The sequence below is a fragment of the Lagopus leucura genome, unplaced genomic scaffold (genome assembly GCF_019238085.1).
Source record: "Lagopus leucura isolate 7727_CA_CO unplaced genomic scaffold, USGS_WTPT01 140-18_obj-0_obj, whole genome shotgun sequence".
NCBI lineage: Eukaryota > Metazoa > Chordata > Aves > Galliformes > Phasianidae > Lagopus > Lagopus leucura.
Window position 1 is genome coordinate 3,623 of NW_024962920.1, and position 22,205 is coordinate 25,827.

A 22,205-nucleotide genomic window follows, 5' to 3' on the forward strand; every position below is an offset into this window, starting at 1 on the left:
ATGCGGGAGCACCCATGGGTGCTGGGGGGCTGAGCTCTACACAGAGTGCGGGTGAAGGAACGGAGCGAGCGCGGCTGCAGTTTCTCTCCCCCTGCAGGACCTCTGGAAGGGGTCAGAGGACAACCTCCCAGCAGCACCCAGAGGGTCCCCACTCTCTCCCAGTTTGGCTGTGTGGGGCTGTGGTGGGGTCCTTGGCCAAGAAGAGACATTTTGGGATGTGCTTCGCCCTCACAGAGCGCTGCTCCTTGCAGAGCACCCAGGGCACAGCTCTGGGCGGAGAGGAGGAGGAGCAAGATGGAGAGGTGCCACCACGCTCTGTGGTGGGGCTGCTCCTCTTCCCCCCCGATGGGGAGAGGTGGCTGTGGGGCAGGAGGGGACGTCTGTGCCCTTCCTTTTGGGATGGAGGAGGAATCGGAGCAGAGAACGTGAAAACGTTATAAAATAAAAGGTGCAAAACCCCATTGCCTCTCTTTTTCTTTTCAGAGAGGGGCGAATCAGGTTGGTCCCAGGAGACCAGCGCCGTGCGTTTCGGAACAGTTCCAGCCAATCAGAAGGCGGCTCATGAGTTCAGTATCTTTAAAAACCAACCAAGGAGGAGCTGTCGCTGGTTGGGCTTTAAGATCTTGAGGTATCGGATTTTCGCTGGGAAAAATCAGCTAGCGCGGAACGGACGGCGTCGTCTTTCGCTTCACGTTATCTTAGAAGAAGAAAAAAGCGACTATGCAAAATACTCTTCGGAGACAACTCTTAAAAAAATAAAAGCTCGGTCGGAAAATATGTCTGAATCTCTAAGAGGGAGGAGTGACGGAGCAGACGGAGCGATGGCGGTGGGCTGGCGGAGAATGGAGACAACGGAGGGCGGGTTGATCTGCAGACGGCGACGAGGAGCACAGCACAAGACTCAGATTGCCTCCACGTAGTTGGCGGGGTACAGCCCCAGCTGCCCGTTGTCCAAGCGCCCTTTGCACCATCCCTGCTCATCTTCTTCACCCAGCTTGGTTAGCTCGTCCCCTGGAGGACAAGGGAGGAAGGGAGAGCTTGCTGTTGGAGCGTCCTCTGGGGTGTGGGGTTCATGCTGAGTGAGGTTTGCGGGGCACGAATGCAAAGAGTGTCCTATGATTCCTCCTGTGCCCCATCCCTCCCATCCCACTCAGTGTTGTGCCTTCCCCTCTCAGTGTGACGGGCTGAAGGTTGGACTTGGAGGGCTCTTCCAACCTTAATGATTCTCTCTGCCAAAGAGCTGGGGCAACTCTGACACGATTTAGTGGATTTTCCACCCAAAAGGGGAATCGCGCGTGGGACATCCCATCACCTGCTTTGAAGCTGAGCTCGTCCTGCTCCTGCCCATCGTAGTCGTACAGCGCCCGCACCCGCACGCCTTTCCCTGCCGAGTCCTCATCAAAGGGGTTGGTTCCACCGTTGGCCTCGCTGGCATTGAAGGAGTTGCTGCCCTCGTCATCAGACCACTCGGCGCTGTAGGTCTGCCCACGGTCGTGGCTGCTGACGCTGGGATGAGAGGGAGAGAAGATCTGGGATGGGCAGGCACCCTGAGCCGGGGGGCTTCCCAAGATGCAGCAAGCAGGACCCCAGCTAACAGCACTGCCCATGGGAGGATGGAGCAGGTCTGCCACAAGGACATCTCATCCGCCCCAAAGTGACAGCAGGAGTGTTTGCACAGGCAAATCCCATGCGTTCCCCAGTGCTAGGAGCGGGCTGCAGCACCCCGATGGCACTCACCTCCCGCGCTCTCCTGCTGACGCCCCGCTCTCGCCCGTGCTGCTGGCATTGGTCAGAGTCACCCCTTCACCCTTCTTCATCTTCTCCTTGCGCGTTATCGTGTGCGTCAGGTCCGGGTTCCACTCCTGGAGGCACAAGGCATGAGGCTCTCAGCACTCAGCTGCTGGGACGTGGGTCCCAACCACAGGGGGGGCTGAGCCTCACCTCAAACTGGGGCCAGTTCATGGGCATGCCAGGGCCACTGGTGCTGCGGAACCACCGGAGATCCTCCTGAGCATCTGAGAGGCGGATGGTCTGCTCCAGCTCCCGGTAGACGTTGGCGTAGCTGTGGGAAGAGGGGTGCCATGGGGGTGGATCCACAGGATGGGGGTGGGATGGTGGGATGGGGAGGTTCAGGTTGGATGTTAGGAAAAGTTTATTCGCGGAAAGAGTGGTGATGCAATGGCACAGCTGCCCTGGAAGTGGTGCTGTCACCATCCCCAGAGACGGACCATGGAGATGTGGCACTGAGGGACGTGGTTAGAAGGCTTAATTGGGGGTAGGTTGGGGTTGGACTTGGTGATCTTGGCTGTCTTTTCCAGCCTGAGTGATTCCACGATTCTATGCTAAGATGCCCATTTTGTGCCACACCCCAGGAGGCACTGGGGAACACCGCTCTGGTGCCACTCAGTGACCATCATGTTGATCAGAGCCCACTCCCTGGTACTGCAGGGGATGGGAAGCACCTGGTCCTTCAGGCACAGGGAGACCTCACATGGGTGCTTTCTGCCCAGACAGCAGGGAGAGCACCTACCTGCTGCTCTCAGCCAAGTTCAGGTGCCTCTTGATATCCAGGAGCACCTCCTTGAGGAAGTTGAGCCTCTTCTCCTCAAACTGCTGGCACTGCTCAAAGACCTGCTCCATGCTCTCCATGTACTGTGGGGTGCACTTGTTCAGCTCATCCAGAACCTTCTCGTACTTCTCCTGAGTCTGCAGGGTACACGAGGTGCCTGGTTACACCTTGAGCCCCCTGGATCCCTCACAGAGCCAGGCTGACCCTTGGATCTCCATGCTGCGGAGCCCTTCTTGAGCTAGGAGCCTCCATAGGGAAAAATGAGGATGCAGGAGAGATCTTGCTCCAGTGGGAAGGTAAAATCTCTGCTCTTCTCGCACTCACTACTGCCTGTAACCTTTTTGTACACTTAACCAGAGACAGGGAAATGGGAATAAACAGGGATGACAAAGTGGTGGTGTCCATTTCCACTGCCCTGTGCTGCATGAGCCCGCAGCAGGGGCAGCAGTGGAGCTGCACCACAGTGCTGATGGCTCGCACCTTTTGCACATCCTGCTTGCACTTTTCCACTTTGTCCTGGAGCTTCTTCTGCTGCTCGGGGGTGTTGGACTGGTCTGCTTTGCTGTTGGCTTCCCGGGTCATTGCCAGCTTCTCCTCCTTGCAGGCCAGGTGGTAAGCTTTCTTGGCTGTCTCCAGCTACGGGGAGAAGAGAGGACGGACGTGGGATTAACAAGGACACCACACTACCAGGATCAGCTCCTACCCTGCCCCTCTGCCTGCAGAAATGTGATATCCAGCTTGGATGTAGAGCTGGGGTTGGGACAAGGCATGGCCATGCCGTGGTTCTCCTCTCACCTCCTTGAGCTTCTTGGCCCAGGGTTTCTGCGCTTTCCGGAAGCCATCCTCAGCCTCCTTGGCCTCCTTGAAGCCCCCCATGATCTGCTTGTGGTAGGCGTCCTTCTGCCAGTTCTTCACCTTCTCAAAGTCATCATTCAGCAGGCTGTTCTTCACGTCCTGGTGCAGCTCGCTCACCTTGTCCGCCTCCGTCATGATGGCACCCCACGCCCTCTCCAGGCTGCCATACTGGGGGCCTGGGGGTGTAGGGGATGGGTGAGCACCCCCACGCAGCTCAGACCCCCCCCCCCCCCATGGCATCCAGGTGTCCCACTACCTTTCTCAATGAGCTGTCTCCACCTCTTGGACCAGTCAGTGAGCTGCTGGGCGTAGGACTTCTCAATCTTGGCCCTCTCGTGCACACAGTTCATGAGGTCATTGCAGAGCCGGTGTCCGTCATCAATCCGCTTCACTGTGCGCTTGTAGTTCCCCACCTGGGTTGGGGACATCGATGGGGATGGGAGAAGGGATGGGGATGGGGACAGGGATAGATGGGGATAGAGCCATGACCATGGAAGCCATGGTGGGATGCACAGATGGAGCTTTCGCTCCAGGTCTTAAGGCCACCTCCTTTTGGCCCGCTCTGACTGTAAGTGCTGGTAGGGCAGGACCTCCTGCAGGCTCCCCCCCAGCCTCCGCAGCAGGGACCCCGGTGCTGAGCTGGCTTCAGAAGGCAAGGGTGCAGTGCCAGGTGGTGACAGCAAACCAGGACATCGCAGGGACAGGGTTTGGTGAGGGCTCACCTCCCAGAAGCTGTCGGTCGTCTCCTCGGCGGCTGCTGCCGACTCGTCGTAGGAACCTGACATGGCTCCTGGCACGGCCGCGGCCGTCAGTGCAGGTGCTCGGGGGCTCTCGGGCAAGCAGCAGCCTCATGCACTGTGGAGAGCAGAGGGGTCAGGGTGGGCAGCAGGGACCCCATTCCCATCCCCATCCCCGTCAGAATTCCCATCCCCATCATCTCCATCCCCATCTCCTGCAGTGCTGCAGGGTGAGCATCCAGCTGCAGGGGATGGGGACAGTGCCCTTTCTGTCTCCCTTCCTACATCCCCCGTATCTCCCCCTAAGGTGCCATCCAAAATCCAAACCCTCTGCAGGCAGCCAAGCCCTGCTCGAGCCCCAGGATTTCTTATGCAATGTCTGGTCAGGCAGAGCTGCCGCAGAGCCACCAAAACCCTAAGGCTGCTCTGCTGGGGTGGAGAAACATGGGGAGAAACAAGGGGAGCAACACGGGGAGCCCTTACCCAGGGGGGGCCCTGGCCCAGCAGCTGCGCATCCTCAGGGGGCCGTGGAGTGGGGGGAGCACAGCCCGGAGAAATTCTCGTCCTGATATTCCAGCCTAATCCGTCCTGATCTACAGAAAAACGGCATCCCCGGAGCGTCACGTGGGGGCTGCTGCATGGCTTAACCCTTCGCTGCTCCATGCGGAGCTGCATGTGGGGCTGGGGGATGTGGAGATGGGGCTGGTGGATGGGCATCGCTTGGGGACCTGGGGATGGGGTCGGTGGGTGGGCATTTCACAGGGATGGTGAGGGGACTGTGAACATCACGGTAACAGTGGGACACTGCTCCCCACGGGATGTGCTGGGCTTGCCCTGCGTGGCATCTGCCACCAGCATGGGGACAACACAGCCACAAACCACACAGAAGTGCTGGGGTGGGGGGATACAGATGTGATCCCCGTACCATCACAGCCAGAGATGCAACGGGAGACCCAGACACCTGGGCCGCATCCCACACCCAGGATAGGGCGGTGGCCTGGGGTGCACCCATGGGATGCAGGGTGTGGGGTTCCCTCTTGCTCCATCTGTGCGCGCATCGGGCCCCATTGGGATGGGGCATGGAGGAACGAGTGCTGAAACGGTTACTGGTGCGCCACGGCCAGGCTCGCTGTGCTGGAACTAACAGGGCCTCGCAGGGATTTAGTGATATAACCAAGAAACCCACCAATCCCTGCCCGTCCTCCCCAGCCAGTTAAAAATAAATGTGTGACTGTCCCTCGCTCCGCCGCAGAGATGCAGATGGATGGGGAGCGCGGCGGTGCGGAGCGTGGCCAGCACTGTCCCCTGCAGCCCGTGGCGTGCAGCACCCACCCACGTGCATGGGGTGCCTGCATCACAGCCCCCACCTCCCTGAGCAGCCGCAGCGTGCCCCGAGGTGTTGGGATTTGTTCACACCTTGGCTTTGGCTCTGAGTTTTGTCACGGATGCAGGGCAAAGGCAACCCCAGGGGAACACAGCCCAAGGCGGTGCTAGGGATGCAGGGGAGGGTGCCATGGGACCCACAGGCATGGAGCTCCCCAGGCCGTGGGGTGCTGCAAGGCTTTGCTGCAGCTCAGCGTTTGGTGCTGTTATTTGGGTTCGAGCTGCAGCTTTGGTTTTTTTTTTTTTTTTCCCAGCAAATGCTGCTGCCTTGTTGCTGCTCTCCTGCCATGCACCCGGACAAACAAACATGCATGCAGGCAGACATGCATGCACGTGTGTGTGTGCCCTCTGTGCAGCCAGACCTGTGTTCGATGCCCACCACCCAGGGCAGCAGCACAGCCCCCACCATCCCCTCCGCTGCAGCCCATCGCTTTGCATTGAGGCGGCTGGCGCTGATGCCCAGCGGCTGAGCATGGTGTGGGCGAGCTGCCAGCCCCAGCTGGGTGCTGTCACTCAGGAACCCTGAGCAGAGGGGCTCTGCTTCACTGCCCTGAACCACCCCAAAGCCACCAGAGGGTTTTGCAAGCTGCAGCAGTGAAGTTTGTCTGAGCTCACACCCCTGCAGACGCTGGTGTGTCCTTGGGTTGCTCCCGCAGCCTCAGGTCCCCCTGCTCCTCTCCATCCTCCCCAGCAGACTGCTCAGTGCAGAGCTCATCTCTTGAGACACAGCTCCTGCTGCTACAGTGGGTCCCTGTCCCTGTGCAGGTACTGGGGGCTGGGATGCAGGCGCTGACCCCACGCAGGCAGGAGGTGCTGCAATGCAGAGGGCTGGCACTGCTGCTGCTGCAGGCAGCTGGGAATCCCCACAGCTGCACAAGAGGGTGCTGCTTGAACCAGTCTGCATCCCCCATGCTGGAAATGGGGACGGAGAGGGTGGCATCACACAATCACGTTCACCATTAGTGGGTTTGCTACAGCCACTGAGCAGAGCAGCAGATGGGAGTGCACTGCTTCACCTTTGCTGCAGCATCACCTCTGAGCCTGTAGGCCATGGAGCGGTGCCCTGAGTTATGCAGCAGGTCGAGATGCAGTGGCAGCTGTCTGCATGTGTCCCCATCCTGTTACCTGCACGTGGGGCTGGGAGGGACTGCAAAGCTTCCCAGTGTAGGGTTTTTTTTTGCTGCAGAGCCCTTTGCCACAGCAGGACTGCAGCAGATGCACTGCAAGGAGGGGAGCAGAGCGTGGATGGAACTCATGTCCCTGTCCCCATCCTTCCCCAAGGTTTGGGTTTGTGACAAAGCAGGAGACAGATCTGAGCCCTGCTGTGGGGCTGAGAGTGATGCCATGCCAGGATTTGCCTTGGTGCCAAACCCTTCTGCAAAGCATCCCAGCCCCAGTGCAGCCCCAGGACCTCATCTGCAGGAGCACGTGAGCAGGGCAGGATGCAATCTGCTGCGTGCTGTTCTCTTGTAGCTCCTTGGTGGCTCCCAGCAGGGCCATCAGTACAGCAGAGCAATCCTGGCAATTCAAAATGAGCCAATTGTCTGAGCTGGTTTTATTGCAATTAAACGCAGAGTCCTGGCTTGTCGAAAAACACCTTCTGAGGAGCTGTAATGTGAAATAGATGCCGCATTTTGGTTTCCTTCTGCAAGCACACGAGGCCAAGGGTGGGTATAGGGCTGTACTGGGAGGGATTCAGGCTGCATTTCAGCAGCCCCACTTTGTGTGCTCAGCTGCAGGAAGCTGATTTCCTCACCTCTATTGCTGCTAATTGCAGATGGTGGGCGCAGCACCGGTTGCCCCAGTGCCACCATGATGCAATGCCATGTGAAAACCACTCCAGCTGAAGACAAATGGACTCAGAACAGCAGCGCTAAGAGCAGGGTCCCACCTCATGAATCCCTATAGCACCAAGGAGCAGTATCCCAGCATGGGTATGAGCACCTCGTGCTGCTCCTGCCGTGGCAAAGCACGGTGGATGAGATACCCCAGCACAACGGCAGGTCCATGTGCAAAGCCAGCATGCTCTCCACGATGCTTTACTGGAAGGGAAATGAAATGCTGCTGGCTGCCCTCCCCACGCCCCAGAACCAGAACTGGGGTTCCTCTGAGTGCTCATGGCACAGGGAATGAGATGCAGTTTCCTCCCCCACAAAGAAGCAGCGACCCCTGTGGGATAGAGGAGATGGGGATGGGGGCAGTGGGAGGTGGTGAGATGGGGGCTGCACTTCGGGGGTGGTGACAGTGTGACAATGGTGACGGTGGCCTGGGGAGATGTGGGCACCTGGCGAGGCGCCTGGGGTCTCCCCCCAACCCCAAGCTTCCCTATGGGGCTCGGAGAGTTCTGGGCAGTGGGTGCTGCTGATTCCCACTGGCAGCTGGAGCTGAGCAGAGCCCCAGGCTCAGGGCTGAGCAGCATGGAGAGGCGTGAGCGATCCAGGGAATGCCTGGCTGTGTGTCCACCCCATCAATTATCAAACTGAGTTAAGGCCTGAAGGGAGGTGAGCCTGGGTCTTTCCAAGCCATAGGCTAAGCTTGAGAACAGCTCATTGCAGGGCTGCGTCCTGTTTCCCCCAGCAAAACCACTGTGGCTGGACTGGGAACCCTGGGGCAAACAGCCCAACCCTGCCCAGGCGTGGGGCTCAGGAGGCCCTCGTACACAGGGTGCTTCTGTGTGGGGTTTCAGACACGGCAGTGCTGTGGGGCTGGTTTGGGGATAATGCACACAGTGGCAGCACATCCTTGGGGCGATGCATGGTAATGGTGGGAAGTTTCTGACAGGTGCTCTGTGCAGGATGTGCCTGTGGCAGTGCCTTGTCCAAGTCCAGGGGCAGCAGGGATGGGTTGGGGGGTCCAGAGAGCAGATCTGCAGCTTCCTCCAGACCGGAACATTTGCAAAGGAGGTTCATTGGTCCAGGAATGCTACAAGAGCCCCGTGTCCCATATGATGACAGCAGGGTGCCCATCTGGCTGGGATGGGGCTGCGTGCTGCCAATGCTGCCACGTTGCAGCACCAGGGCGACGCTTTTTGCTCCAAGGCCTGGCAGCAATCAGCTTGACATTTTGTGTGCTCTGCAGAAATATTCCTCCTCCTCTCCCCAGCGTTATCTCCCTCAGCACGCAGGACACCCATCAAAGTCTTCTAAGGGATTTTACAAGCATCGCTCAGATTTCTGGAAGTATGCATGGCATTTGCAGATAACACAAGCGTTTCTCTCCGGGGGAGCTTGCAGCCAGCACAGGTACAGCGGATGTGCCAGGAATGTGGATAGACACCAGCAGGGTGCAGAGATCTGGAGCAGGATTGTCAGCCCCATAATGTGCTCAGGCCTGGGGAAGGGAAACTGCTCTGAGCCTCAGCTGCTGGGGTTCCAACTCGCCTTGCAGCTCTGCAGCTCTTCTCAGTCTGCCTTCTTAGCTCGCTGCTGTAAACAAGGATGCTCTGACTCTTGAGTAGGGATTTTTGCAGTCCCAGGAGTGGGGTTTAGATGGAAATCCAAATATGTGTTTTGCAATTAAGCTGAGAAGTGCTGGAGGATGTGGGGATGCTTCCATATTAGGAAGGGGGGAGGCAGAGCACTGTGTGCTTGAGGGGGGGCCCATCCCCTGCCTCTTGGTGAGCCCAAGGCTGGCAGTGACAGGAGGGGAATGGGGCTGCCATGGAGCCGCCAGGTGCCTGGGGTTTGGCCGTCAGTGGTGGGGGAAGAGGCCTGGGGTGGGGGTGGGGGACTCAGTGAGGGGGTAGGAAACGGAGAAGCTGGGGGGAAGGCAACAAAAGGAGGGGTTCAGCAACAGGGTGAGGCGTTCATCTGGGCAAGGAGACAGCGATGGTGGGGATAACACAAGTCCTCTCCCCTCCAGACCATTGCAGCAGCCAGGGAAACTGAGGCATACCCGTGGTAGCACAGCAGGGTCACAGCCTCAGCACCCTCACGGACACACAGGGGGACTGAAGGTCACGTGTGCATCCCCCCAGCTCACAGAAAGGATTGGGTACACGATACCCTGCCCTGGGGGTGAACATAAACCGGTTCCTCACAACACCCCCCCTGCACCCCCTCATGCACACCAGGCACCCCAAGCATCCCGCAGCCCCATCCCCGGGGAGGGGACCCGGCTGTCCCCTGTCCCTCCCCAGGCTCCCTGCAGTAAAGCACCGCAGGGGCTGCCGCTTACCTGGGCCGGGCTGTAGGGGCCGCAGGGGGGCTCGGTGGGACGGCGCGCTGCGTTGCGCTGCGCTCAGCACCAGCCGGGCAGCAGCACCGTGCACGGCCGCGGGAGCGCGCCCAGCCTGCAGCCTCCTGTCGTCAAGGCAACCGGGGATGGAGCCGATGCTTAAAAGGTTGCAAAAACCATCCGGGGAGGATGTGGGGACCCCCCCCCCCCCCCAACATGTACATGCCTTGGCATCGGGTTTCTTAGGTACCAGGAAGGGCAGGTGTTCGCTGTGCCTTGTGCGCACACCTGGGGTTACAGGGTGCTCAGCACCCACTTGTCACAGACCAGTGCAGGGTGATGTGCTGCAGCACTGCTCTTGGGGCTCAGCGGGTGCTGGGCTGTGGGAGGCAGCACACGGCAGCAAGGTGTGCACAGGTGTCTGGCCCCATTGTTGCTGCAGGGCTCCAGCAGGGCTGGGAACAGGTTCTTATCACCCTTTGGCTGTGCTGCAACGTGGCTCAGGGGAAGCTCCCAAGGAGCTCTGTCCTTGGGATCCTTGGGATCCTCATGCACTAGGTGCAGTGCAGCAGGACAGGACAGAGCAGAGCTCTCTCTCCACTCCTCCCCCTGGCGCAGTGGGGAGGGTTTCATGGCCGAGCTCTTATAGAAACAAACACCCCAAAACACCTTTGGAGAGGCATCTGGTGCTGCCTCCCTGCCAAATGTGCCAGCTGGGAAGGAGCCGGTGCAAGAGCTATATAGAAGCATGGGATTGGGCTGGGGAAGGGGCAAAGCAGCTGCACCCCATAAGCTGCTGCACACCATAAGCTGCTGCTGGAAGGCCATGGAACCAGGCAGTGCGCATCTGCTGCCTCCTCCCAAACCCCAAGGCTTGTGCCTGGGCATTTATCCCAGGGTGCCACATCTGTGAGCCCTATGGGGAGCAGCAGCCTGGAGCCAGGGTACTGACAGGCTCTCCCACTCTCCATTGCTTGCATTTTCCCCCAGCTCAGGGTGATGTCAGGGAAATTCAAAGCTGGCAGGAGACGAGAGGCTTGGGCTGAGTAACTGAAGCCGCCCACAGGAGCTGCAGTAATGAGGCTGTCTGGTTGTCGGGCTGCAGCTGCCCAGATCAGGTTGCCCACAGAATGCAACCTGCTCCCGTGAGGCTCAGCCCAGCTCAGCTTTCCCCTAATGAGTGCCTTCCATTCCTTAATGAAGCTTGGTGGGGCTCTGTGTGCCATCTGAGCACGTCTTCCCACCTCTTAGCAGGCCAGAAAGGCCCTGAAATATTTCAGGGCTGGCTGCGCTGGCAGAAAGGGAGAAGGCAATGCAAGACCCAGGTGAAATAATGCTGCCCCAACACAGAACAGGAGTGGGCTCAGGCTTCTGCAGCATCGTGTGGTCTTTACTCGTTGCCATTTCAGGGTGCTGAACCACTGGGTGCTGCGGGTTAAACATGCAGTGGTGCTCTGACACCTGCTTTTGGGCAACACCGTCATCTTTGTGTGCAATGAGCTGGCAGTTCTCAGCACAGGTTCTAACCAGGGGCTGTATCAGCTGCCCCAAGCCCTGGCAGCATCTGGGCACAGGGAGCAAATGCTCTTGGCATCACACACTGAGGGGTGACAAATGCTCCTAGGAGACGATGGGGAGCATCTCAGTGTTGGGGGATTCCAGTGCCCAGCCCATTGTCACCTGTCACACATGGAGCACTGCCTCCACACTGCAGAGCCCCAGCAGTGAGTGCCAGCTGGCTCCTGTGGCAAAGACACGGCCATGACAAACCTTCCCCCAGTGGGCACCATCCAGCGGTCACTATTTCCTGCAATAACTCATTTCCCCCTCAATAAAATGAGTTTTCCCGTGGGAAGCGGCGGCCAATATTGACAGGAAATTAGTCTTGATTTATATGGCTACTTGGCACTCTGAAATTAAGATTCTTTGAGCACCGCGGTGAACTGAAAGCAAATCATCCCCGACTGGGCTGGTGGCTGCCAGCATCCTGCTCATGCAGCCAGGGCAAGGGGGGTCCCTCTGGATCACTGATGCTCTGCAGCAAGTGCTGCATTTTGGGCTGGGCTGGGCAGAAATGCCACGTGCTGCCAGCACTGTCAGCCTGCAAGGCACGAGTGCTGATCTTTGCATGGTGATGGGGGGGATTTTTCAGCATGGCATCCTCCCATCTGCCTCGCAGGTAAGGAAAGGAAGATGTATCCTCCAGATGATCACAGAACCCTCTGGGTACGGAGCTCTGTGCTGAGCTGGTTGGTGCTGGGAGCAGTGGGAGAGCCCCCCAGCACATCGGATCCCCGTCCCTTCCATGCCCTACTGGGTGTTGGGAGGAGAAGGGGCAGAAGCTGGTGTGGGTGCCCCCATTCTCGTGCCCTGCCTCAGCCACAGATGTGCTGCAGGTCCCAGGAACCCTCTCATTTGCTGGGAGAACGCAAACACAAGGCTATTTTGCATCTCTAATTAGCATTGGAGGATAATTGGCCCCTCTGCAGCAATTATGCAGAAAGTGAGCCATTGTGGAGGGCCCCTGACACAGAGCAGGTGCTGCCAGCAACCCAGCTCCCACCACAACAATCCCCTTTTTGTCTGCCCATACCCAGCCCCAAGGCATCCTGTGAGCCCCTTCCGGGGCAGGGGCCGAGACATAAAGGCTCCATTTTTCCTGGGAAAATGCCTCTGCACAGAGTCTGCAGTGGGCAGCAGCCAGGAGGAGCACGTCCCCATTGCCCACAGCCATGGCAAGGTTGGGGTCGCTGCTTCCTCCTCTCTGTGCTGCCGTGCCCCGTGGGGAAGTGCCTTCTCCAAGGCTCCTTTGCTAAAACGCCTCAGGATCCTCTGTTTGCCTTTGTGGTGTTGCACAAACACAGCCCTGCTAGCTGCCCCACCGGGGACAAAGTCTGTCCATGGGGCAGAGCTGAAGGTGAGGTTTCTACAGCCACCCAGGCTGCCTTTCCTCAATCCCTTCAGTTAAATCCATCCCACACAGCCGGGCGGTGCCTTTGGGCCCATAGCATGGCACTGTGGGAAGAGGCTGCAATGGCCAAGAGGGGCAGGAGGGGATGGAGACACTGTTGCAAACACCTGGAGACGGGCTCAGTGCTGTCACCAGCGGCAGACCTGGCATTCAGCCGCTGATAAATTCCCCTTTGCAGTGTTAATCTCCTTCCCAAGCCTCTCCTCTCCCTTTTCCAGCTCTTGTCTCCGAGCTGAGGAGGCGTGCGCTGCCAACCAGCTGCAGGAGCCAGATTTTGGTGTAAGGTCACCGTGCCCCAGAGCTCGGGGACAACCTGTGGTGGCTGTGCTGCAGGAACCGCCGTGTCCCAAATATGTGATCTGTGGCAGTGCAGCACCCAGCGGGGCTGAGAGCTGTGGGAGCAGCTCGGGAGGCTGCAGGAGGAGTGCAGCTCTAATCCGTTTAGCAAAGCGCTTGCTTTGCTGTTTGTGAGGCAGGAGCAAGAATGGCAGAGAGGAGATGTGCACAGTGCAGCGGGATGAGAAGGACAAGGGCAGCAATCCTGATCAGGGCGTGGGGCCAGGAGATGCATTTCTCCCATGCAGCCATTGCTGCATCCTTGGGTCTGCCCCGTGAGGTTCGGCTTTCCCCCTCCTTGTCCTATCGGTGACCTATCCCTAAAGGAGCCAAAATGAGGGGATAAAATGGTGGCAAAGCCCCAACATGCCACAGGCTTCTCCGTGCATCCCTGCAGCCACATCTCTCAGCCTCTCATACCCAGGGGTAGCTGTGGGTTGTGGGGGTTGAGCGTTGCCCCCACTGCCCTCGGGAGCCCCTGGCTCATCCTAAGCCTCCTCGCAGAGCTCCCTGCCAGCCTCTTGGTGCCATGGTGCCGGGTGAGGAGGGGGTGCGAGCAGAGCCTGCATTTCTTTGAACCCAGGACTGAGGGCAGGATCCTGAATTTCTCACCAGGCAAGTAAGAGGATGCCAAGCGCATAGCAAGGAGGCAGAGGGAAGACGAGCACAATCATTCCGTTTGCTCAGCGCTGACAGCCCTGACAATTGCAGGCTGTTCAGGCTGGCTTTTTGGCTCCCAGCCTTCTTTTATGCATTGTGGGCAGCCGGAGGGACCCCGTTCCTGGTGCGGGATGGTCTGTGGGATGTCCATGGAGCAGCACCATAGTGCCAGTCCCCAGCTGCCAAAGCGAGTGTGGCTGTGGGGCCAGCAGCCCCCTGGGACTCCCCAGAAGTCCCTCAGGAGCCCTTGGGTGCCAGCAGGGCTGTGCGGGCTGTTACTGAGCAGATGCAGCTTTTGCATAACGCATAGAGCGGGGGCGAGCCACAAGATGCCACAGAACCTCTGCTGCCCCCCATGAGACCCTTACTGCTATTTCCCACCTGACAGCAGCCCCCCGAGCCCAGGCACAAGATAGAAAGCAATCTTCAATCCTACACAAGTCTGGAAATGGCTTAAACCAGGCAGCAGTGAGCTGCTACATCAAAACCTCACTTCCCAGCTCTGGAGGAATTTTAGAGCTGACACCTCCCTCAGGCTGCACAGGAACATGCCGAACCCAAGCATCCCATCCACTCAGCAGGGCCACTGCTGTCCCCATCGCCCACCGCCCACTGGAAGCCCCTCGTTGCCAACCTCCAGGAGCCAGAACACGACGCGTGTCGGTACCTTGGGCGAATGGCTGCAGGGCCCATGGGAGGGCGCGGGGAGGCCGCTGGGGTGCGGAGGCTGGGCGGCAGTGGGGGTGGCCGGGGTGCTGGCAGGGAACCCAGAGGCTCCGTCTCGCTCGGGCTGGCTCTGCACATTGGGAGGAAGGTCACGGCAGATGGGGAGGAGGGGGTAAAGATCAGCACGGAGATTACAGAGGCATTTTTAGCCAGCCAATCGCCACCCCGGCTCGGCATAATGACTCCTTCGCAGCACAAGGTGAAAACGTTACCGCAGGAGCGGCAAAGAATTAGCTTGGGTGGCTGCGGGGGGGTCCTCAGCCTCCCTGCACACTTTGCTGTAAGCTGCCACCTCTTCACGCTCTCTCCTTTCCCTTCATCCTATGGCTCACAGCCCCCATTCCCCTCTCCCTGTGCCTGCCAGACCTGTGGTTGGGCTGGGAGTTGCCCCCCAGTCTGATCAAGAGATTCACTTATGAGAGCCTGCACCCATCTCCCCGGGGGTGCTGAGACCTCCAAGCAGCCTTAAGTGCTGATGCTGCATGGGGCAGCTCTATGGGATGCAGCTTGTGTCCTGCCATCCTGTGCTGGTTCTGCCCTGAGCCACCACGTCCAGGACCAAGGAAGGACAGTGGGACTGCAGGGAGGGTCTGGGCTGTGCTGAGCCCACAGATGGTGGTCAGTGGGGTGGATGAGCTGCGGTGCACATGGAGCATCCCTCTGATGCGTGGCCAAGGCAACGGGCAGCATTTCTTGGCACAGAAAAACAGCATTTGTGCCACATTGTGGTAGGAGCAGAGCTATGTGTGCTGGTGCCCAAAACCCCAGCACAAGGTGCTGCTGGGGAACTCAGTGTGCTGGAGGAGGGTTGCCACTCTGTGAGTGTCCCCAGGGTGCTATGGGTGGCTCAGCTGTTCTCCATCACCTGTCAGGATGCTTTGGGGCATTGAGGGGACTTTGGATGCCTTCACAAACCTCAAGCCCTTTGCCCTGGAAGGAGCAGCATGGGTGGAACTCTCCACACCTGCACATCCGTTTCGCTCCCGGATCCCAGCCAGAAGTTTACAGCCTGGCTCCAAAGGGCAGCAGTAGCTGACCAGCTCCTCCTCACCCCTGGCTCTGCCTGCAGCAAGGGTTGGGCTGATGGCAGCAAGGCTGCAATATGAGCACGTCATGGGGATGCTGCACCAGAGCACCTGGGTGTTCTGCTGTGGGCAGAGCAGGGCAGGAAAAGCCCTCCTGCAAACGTCCCCTCCCCTCATGTCCCCAAGGTATAGCTTTCTCCTCCCTGTGAAGGCAAGAAAAAAAGTCTGCTGCTCCCTGTTATGAGACTGCTTGGAAGCACCCAGAGGGGGCTGTGGGAGCCTCTCAGGGTGAATGTTTTCTCCATGGCGACTGCTTCACTCATACCGAAAGGCAGCCATGCCCAAGCCCTGAGGCTGCTCTGTGCTGCCTCAGCCCTGCAGGGTTCCTGGTCCTTCTGTGCCACCCGTCCAGAGTGCAGCCTGAGCAGTGCTGGGCCATGTGCTAATCCATGGGGGATGATCCCAGTCATCAGCACCGCAAATCCCATTGCTCTGTGACACATGTGGGAGCTGCCGGGTGCAGGGGATGGACTGTCCAGCTGAGCACTGGGGCTGCCTCAGCGTCCATGTGGCCTGAGGACTGACTGCTGCTGGGGAACGCTGGGGGCTGCCAGGCTCTGTGGGCACAAATGGAGCTGCTCCATGTTGCAGCCTGTGGTGGAGGCCAGTGATGGAGGGAGGATGGCCGTGGAGGCTGTTGCTTGGCATCTGGCACCCGGGGCAGCCTCGAGGCGAGCTCCGTGTTTCCTTACTGTTCCTATTAATATTTAAAGGCGGCACTGAGAGGATGACACCACGAGGGATGCTGAGGCTACAGGGCTGGTCCCCATCAGGCATCGCGGCAGACACCTCTCTCGGTGACCGGACCGGGGGCCTCGCACATTCCACTGCAGGCAGCGCCGCGGACACCCTCAGCGCTCGGGGGCCTTCGGGAGGCCGGAAGTGAGCGCGCCGCGCATGCGTCTTCCTTTCCGCTCTCGGCCCCGCTGAGACTGTCACGGTGAGGCTGCGCTCCGGGCCCGCATCGGGCTCGTATCGGCTCCATCCTTGGGCAGCGCCGTGAGGCGGTGGCGTGACAGCGGCGGGGAGTTCAGGCCCGGCCCGTCCGCTGTGGGATTTCCGGAATCGGGGGGATCTGGGCCCGAGTTGTCCAGGCGGATGACCCGGGGGTGCAGTAGGCCGCGTGAGGCCCAGATACCGGCAGGCCGGGCCGCGGGGCGCTCAGAGCCCTGGGCCGGGGGCAAGCGGCGGAGGGAGCCTCGCTGTGCTGCTGGAGGGAGCACCTGGCCGTACTGACCGCGGGGCATTGAGGCCTGCCGGTTGGGCGCGGACTGCTGCATCTGGGGGCTCTGTGGGTTCCCTTCGCTCGAGTATCCGAGGTGCTGAGCGTCCGTCCCTTTGCTGCGGTCTGCCTGTGGCACTCAAGTGGGCTCCAGCAGTGGGTGCTGAGCACTGTGGGAGCACGATGTCCTTCCTGCACTGTGGCTGTGGGTGGACAGCTTGGGAGGATTGCTCAGCTCCGTGGTTCTTGAACTGAGTGTGAATTACTGATTGTAGCACAAGCCAGGCTGGCAGCACCTGCAGTGCAGCTGAAACATGCACTGACATGAGCTGTGTCTGTGCCCTGCCAATGGTAGCCCCTGTCACTTGTTCTAACTGACACCAGGTTGTTTACAGTCTTTAATATGGTGCTGTGATTTAGTGTTAAAAACAAGTTCTGGGTGCCTAGGTGTTCAGATGCTGCAATCTAGTTCAAAATCATTTTTAAGAAATGCAATCTGCAGGGTTTTATTTCATATTTGGCTTTTTGTTTAAAACAGCCATGTGACCATTTTATTACTTCTGGTAGATGGTGATACTATGAAACGTGAACGTGTTTAAACCTGAACGTGTTTAAAATAGTATTTACTGCCTGCTGTCTCTTCTTTAGATGTTGATGCCTAAGAAGAACAGAATTGCCATCTACGAACTCCTTTTTAAGGAGGGAGTGATGGTGGCCAAGAAAGACGTCCACATGCCGAAGCATCCAGAGCTTGTTGACAAGAATGTGCCCAACCTCCACGTCATGAAAGCCATGCAGGTACGGAGGTGAGGGCAAACTGCTGGGACCAGGCTGCGTGTCAGCTGGGATTTGGGCATGAGATGTTGTAGATTGCATCCCTGCGGATAAATATTGCCACTTGTTGCCAAATAAACATTGTCACAGATGTCTCCTTGTAGTCATCATTTCTTTCGTTATGTTCAAGTTATACTTGACCCATTTTCCTCATTATTACTGTTTCTTGTTTACTCTGTCTGTTCTCCACAGGCTGTTGAAGGCTTTTGGTGTGATCCACATCTCTAGCTCTCTTTTTTTTTCGAAGCTCTGATGCTTTTGTGTGTGGTATCATTATATTTTCTGCATGTGAACTTTAGATTATTGCCCGTTATCCCCGATAAGCGTGAAGTAACTGCGAATTCTCTCTCTAGTCTCTGAAATCCCGTGGTTATGTGAAAGAGCAGTTTGCTTGGAGGCATTTCTACTGGTACCTGACCAATGAGGGCATCCAGTACCTGCGTGATTACCTTCACCTTCCCCCTGAGATTGTCCCTGCAACCCTGCGCCGCAGTCGCCCAGAGACTGGCAGACCACGGCCCAAAGGTAACCTGTGGCTGGGAGGTGACAGCTGTGTCAGCAGAGAGGAGCAGGGAATGAGGTTATGCGTGTTAGACAACGTAGGTGAGGTTAGACAGCTGGATGTCAGCTTCCAGCACCCAGTGGTGTGAGTTGCTGTGATTTCTGGATGTATAAACGTTGACAGGTGATGCATAGTTGTGGGTTTAATTGTGTTGATATTTGGCACTAATCTGATGGCTACTGGTGTGCTGAAGAATTGGAGGTGGTTAAAGAAAGCTGTGAGAGTGAGGAAAGCACATCCTTTTCTGATAACACAAGGGAATGGAATCTCTGAGAGCAGGCCTGCAGGCTGTGGATCTGGGGGGCAGGTGGTGCCTGGAGCTTCCAGAGGGCTTTTCAGAGATTGTTGGCCTCTTTTGGGAAGAGCACTCAGACCACTGCAGTTCTCCAGTAGGGCAATGGCACGTGTGTTCTCTGTGAGTCCAGCAGAGATGGAGAACTTGGCTCTAATAGAGGTGTCCTTAAAAAAGCTCCTTGGGAGGCCAGGACTGCCAGTGCAGGGCACAGGCTGTGTTTGGATGTAGCAGGGGTGCAGAGGCTGAGCCTCAGTGCTGGACAATTCATGTGGGGATTCCTCTGGTAGCTGAGATGAAGCTGGGAATGCATTGTTCTGCCTTGATCACGCACAGTTAGCCTGACTTGCTTTGCAGCGTGTTGTTGATGCTGCCATTGCTTTATAAAATTCACAAGTACACGTGGTGTGCTGGTTTTGTAGTTCTGATTTTTCATTTCCCAAAGCAGAATGGAGGTGATGGTCGTGCAAACATAAATTCTTGCTGGTGTTGTCATCTGAGATTGCCAGAAGTGCTCTGTGAAATACCTTTTGTTTGCTTCTTGTGGTTTCTTGTCCAGGGGCAGACAAACACCTCAGTGTAGGATGTGAACTGTAAAACTGCCAGGAACTGCAGGGAGAGCAAAATTCTCTGGGAACTCTTGAGAGAAATGAGGGAGCTGCTGCACCTGTGGCTGACAGACAGCATTGCCAGATCTCTTAGGGGCAAAAAATAGTTATTCTCTCTCAAGGTAGGGAGGTGTTGGGGTTTTCTGCTTTACTTCTGTGCAGTTGCTGCTTCTGGAATGTTACTCTGCCTTCAAACAAGGACTGAAAGGGGAGTCCTGTGTGACAGAGCTTTCTCCTGTGGCTCTCAGAGCTACCTGGTAGCCCTGGCCCAGTCAGCAGATTCTGGGCCCTGTGCTCAGGACAGAGGCTGTGGGCACGTTCTGGTGAGGAGTTCTGCCTGCAACTCCCACAACTTGATTTTTAGGCAGACAAAACTGTGGCATCATCTGCTTCAAAAGAAAGAATCGCAGTGAAACTAAGAACATGATGGTTTCTTTGATCTCTCAGCTTTGGATGTTATCCAGTTTATCCTTTAGAAGCTGTATTTATCCAGAGGGCTGGAATGACTGCGTATCTGATGAAAGCTTTTGTAGTTCCTGGCTAAAGTGTCTTTTCTGGTGCTTTCATGCAGTGCTCCCAACCTTCACAGGTGATGCTTGGTAAACAAGCTGGAACGTTCAGTCTAAAGCAGATTTCAGTATTTGTATCTACAGTTTGTTACGTGTGTAATTAAACCCCTAGAAATTAAAGATGGGGAGACTGAATTAAAAAATGTGTGCAAAGCAACTGCCCACCCGTTGGCACTGGGATGTGTTACAATGGGTTGACCAGGATGGAAGTGAGGGATGTAGAAGCACTTAGAGGAGAAGTTGATTGGATTGTGTATCAGTGAGCAGTATTTCTGTTTGCAGTAGGTGTCTGTTGGAATGATTGGTTTTTATTTATGGGGAAAAAAAGTGCATAGAGAGGAAGAGACTTCAGAGGTACACAATTCATTTCTTGTAGCATGCTTGAGACCACAAGTACACCGTGATGTGCCAAGCAGCAGCTGGCTGTAGTTGTGTCCTACTGCCTGAGCGTGGAGACCCTGCTCTGATACATGGGAGAGCATTTAATCTTTGATATTCTGTGGAAAAATCCATGAGTTGCACAGAAACAGGCAGTTCCACCTCATCCGTTTCTTTCCTGCAAGTATTCTGTCAGATTTTAATCTGATGTTACATAGATAATCTGCTCTTATCTTTATTAATCTATTCAGTTGTGGAGGATTTGTAATGCTGATAGTATTTTAGATTGGGATCAGGATGCCATGCAGTTTGTGACACAGCTAGGAGCAGCCTTGCCAGTTGTGACAGATTCTCTGCACTTCTGGTTATTAGGAATAATTGCTGTGGCTGTGTTGGATGCTGTGGGTTCAGTTTAACACTGTTTATGACTTCAGCCCAAGCACGAGCTCTGGCAACTTGTACCCTTGAGGTGAAGTTTTCCTCGCTCTGTTGCTTCCCCAGTTCAGCTTACATCCACTGAGCTGAGGTGCAGCGCTGCTGGTGGCTGTAGTGCTTGGCTGCAGGGATCACCACCAGGTGTGGGGCCACACTCGAATACGCCATGCGTGTCCTCTGATGTGGCTGTTCTGGCTTACAGGTCTGGAGGGTGAACGCCCTGCACGTCTGACTCGGGGAGAAGCCGACAGGGACACGTACAGGCGCAGCGCTGTTCCACGTGAGTCTCACTGCTGCGCGTCAGGCTGAGCTCTCGCTCTTTGGGAAAACTGTCTTCAGCATTTACCTCCTTTTGAAAAGGAAATGGGGAAATGAGGCTGTTGGCACAGCGTAGGCATTTACACAGCAGAGTTCCTTTTTAGCTGCTGTGAGTAACATTCTTCTTTTAAATTTTGGCAAGATGTGCTGGGGGGATTCCAGGCTGGGGCCAGGCTCCCTGCAGTGGTGACCAGGGGCACAGGCTGGAACGTGGGAAATTCCATCTGAACGTGAAGAAAAGCTTTTCTTTGAGGCTGTCAGTGCCATAGAACAATCCTCCCAGAGAGACTGGAGTCTCCTTCTCTAGAGATTTTCAAAACCCACCTGGATGTTTTGCTGTTCAACCTACTGTCAGAAACTTGATTCTCCTTCCAGCCCTTAGTATTCTGTCGTTCTCCACTTGGCCAGTGGATTCTCTGGTTTGTAACTCAGTCATTTCTCTCATCAGCTGGTGCTGACAAGAAGGCTGAGGCTGGTGCTGGAGCAGCCACCGAATTCCAGTTTGTAAGTATTTGTATTTAAATTGGCTTCTTGTGTTTGTGCTCTGAGGTAGAGACGCTGCACATACTGTATCTGCGGGTGTTGGGTATGGTGCTTATCAGCAACTGCTGTCCCTTAGACTCAGCTGCTCTCTTATTAAGGAAACTGAAAGCCTTACTGCTGTGACAAGAAGTCAGTGACACATCTGAGAAGCAAGCTTAGCTTTCTAGAGGAAGTGTATTATTTTATACAACAGCAACAGAAGAGTTTGAGATGTGGCGGAGCTGGTTGAGATGGGTTCATTTTTGCATAGTGTCACTGGTCTGCTTAGGGTAGCTAACCTCAGATCAGAGTTAAGCTATGCTTGGAGCAGGGGATGTTTATTAAAGTAATGCAGTGTTGAGGGCAGATAGCTGGCCCTTCTGTCAGTGGTTTTTGCACTGTTTGTTTGCTGTTGCTTGTTTAATATGGTGACTTCTAATGCTCTTCCTTTTCTGTTGCAGAGAGGTGGATTTGGTCGTGGACGTGGTCAGCCTCCTCAGTAAACCTCCTGCTCATGTTTTGTGTATAATAAAATAGGTGAAAATGCCACTTGGGCTGCATCAGTGTTTTGTTTGTCATTCTAGAGCTCACATAACAGGGAGGTGACTCGGATCTGTGTGCATGCCAAAGCCATGGAGTAAGTTGTGGTTAGAAAACAGTTTATGGGAAGGAGCTTTGTAGGTTGGTGGTTACTGACACATGGTTGTGCTCGTGTGCAGAGGTGATTTATGGGGGGAATGAGGAGCTCTTGGCAGCACAGAAGTGCTGTGGGCAGCTTTTCTGCTCTGCCTGGGAACACGCTCATTTCTGATCATGCAGTAAAGCTGTGTAGAGTGAGTTTTTATTTGTAAACAGAAAATGGAGCAAGTCACCCGTGTTGTGAATTGCACATAATCTATGCAGGCAGGTCAGCATTTCCTGTGTTAGGAATTCTGAATTCACGGGGTTGATCAACTGGATTAAGAAA

The 22,205-nt window shown here is 56.3% G+C and overlaps 2 protein-coding genes across 2 annotated transcripts; one reads left to right on the forward strand and one right to left on the reverse strand.

Moving 5' to 3' along the window:
- Positions 1 to 33: 33 nt before the first annotated feature.
- On the reverse strand, positions 34 to 4,732 carry PACSIN1 (protein kinase C and casein kinase substrate in neurons 1). Its single transcript, XM_042891048.1, has 10 exons — positions 4,645 to 4,732; positions 4,147 to 4,279; positions 3,681 to 3,837; positions 3,365 to 3,600; positions 3,050 to 3,205; positions 2,531 to 2,706; positions 1,942 to 2,062; positions 1,738 to 1,862; positions 1,313 to 1,506; positions 34 to 1,011 (listed from the first exon to the last, which is right to left on the reverse strand). The coding sequence occupies exons 2-10, from the start codon at positions 4,207 to 4,209 to the stop codon at positions 902 to 904; spliced, it is 1,338 nt and encodes a 445-aa protein (XP_042746982.1). The 5' UTR covers positions 4,210 to 4,279; positions 4,645 to 4,732; the 3' UTR covers positions 34 to 901.
- Positions 4,733 to 16,359: 11,627 nt separating this feature from the next.
- On the forward strand, positions 16,360 to 21,787 carry RPS10 (ribosomal protein S10). Its single transcript, XM_042891044.1, has 6 exons — positions 16,360 to 16,438; positions 17,369 to 17,518; positions 17,908 to 18,079; positions 20,601 to 20,678; positions 21,165 to 21,220; positions 21,700 to 21,787. The coding sequence occupies exons 2-6, from the start codon at positions 17,369 to 17,371 to the stop codon at positions 21,739 to 21,741; spliced, it is 498 nt and encodes a 165-aa protein (XP_042746978.1). The 5' UTR covers positions 16,360 to 16,438; the 3' UTR covers positions 21,742 to 21,787.
- Positions 21,788 to 22,205: the final 418 nt, after the last annotated feature.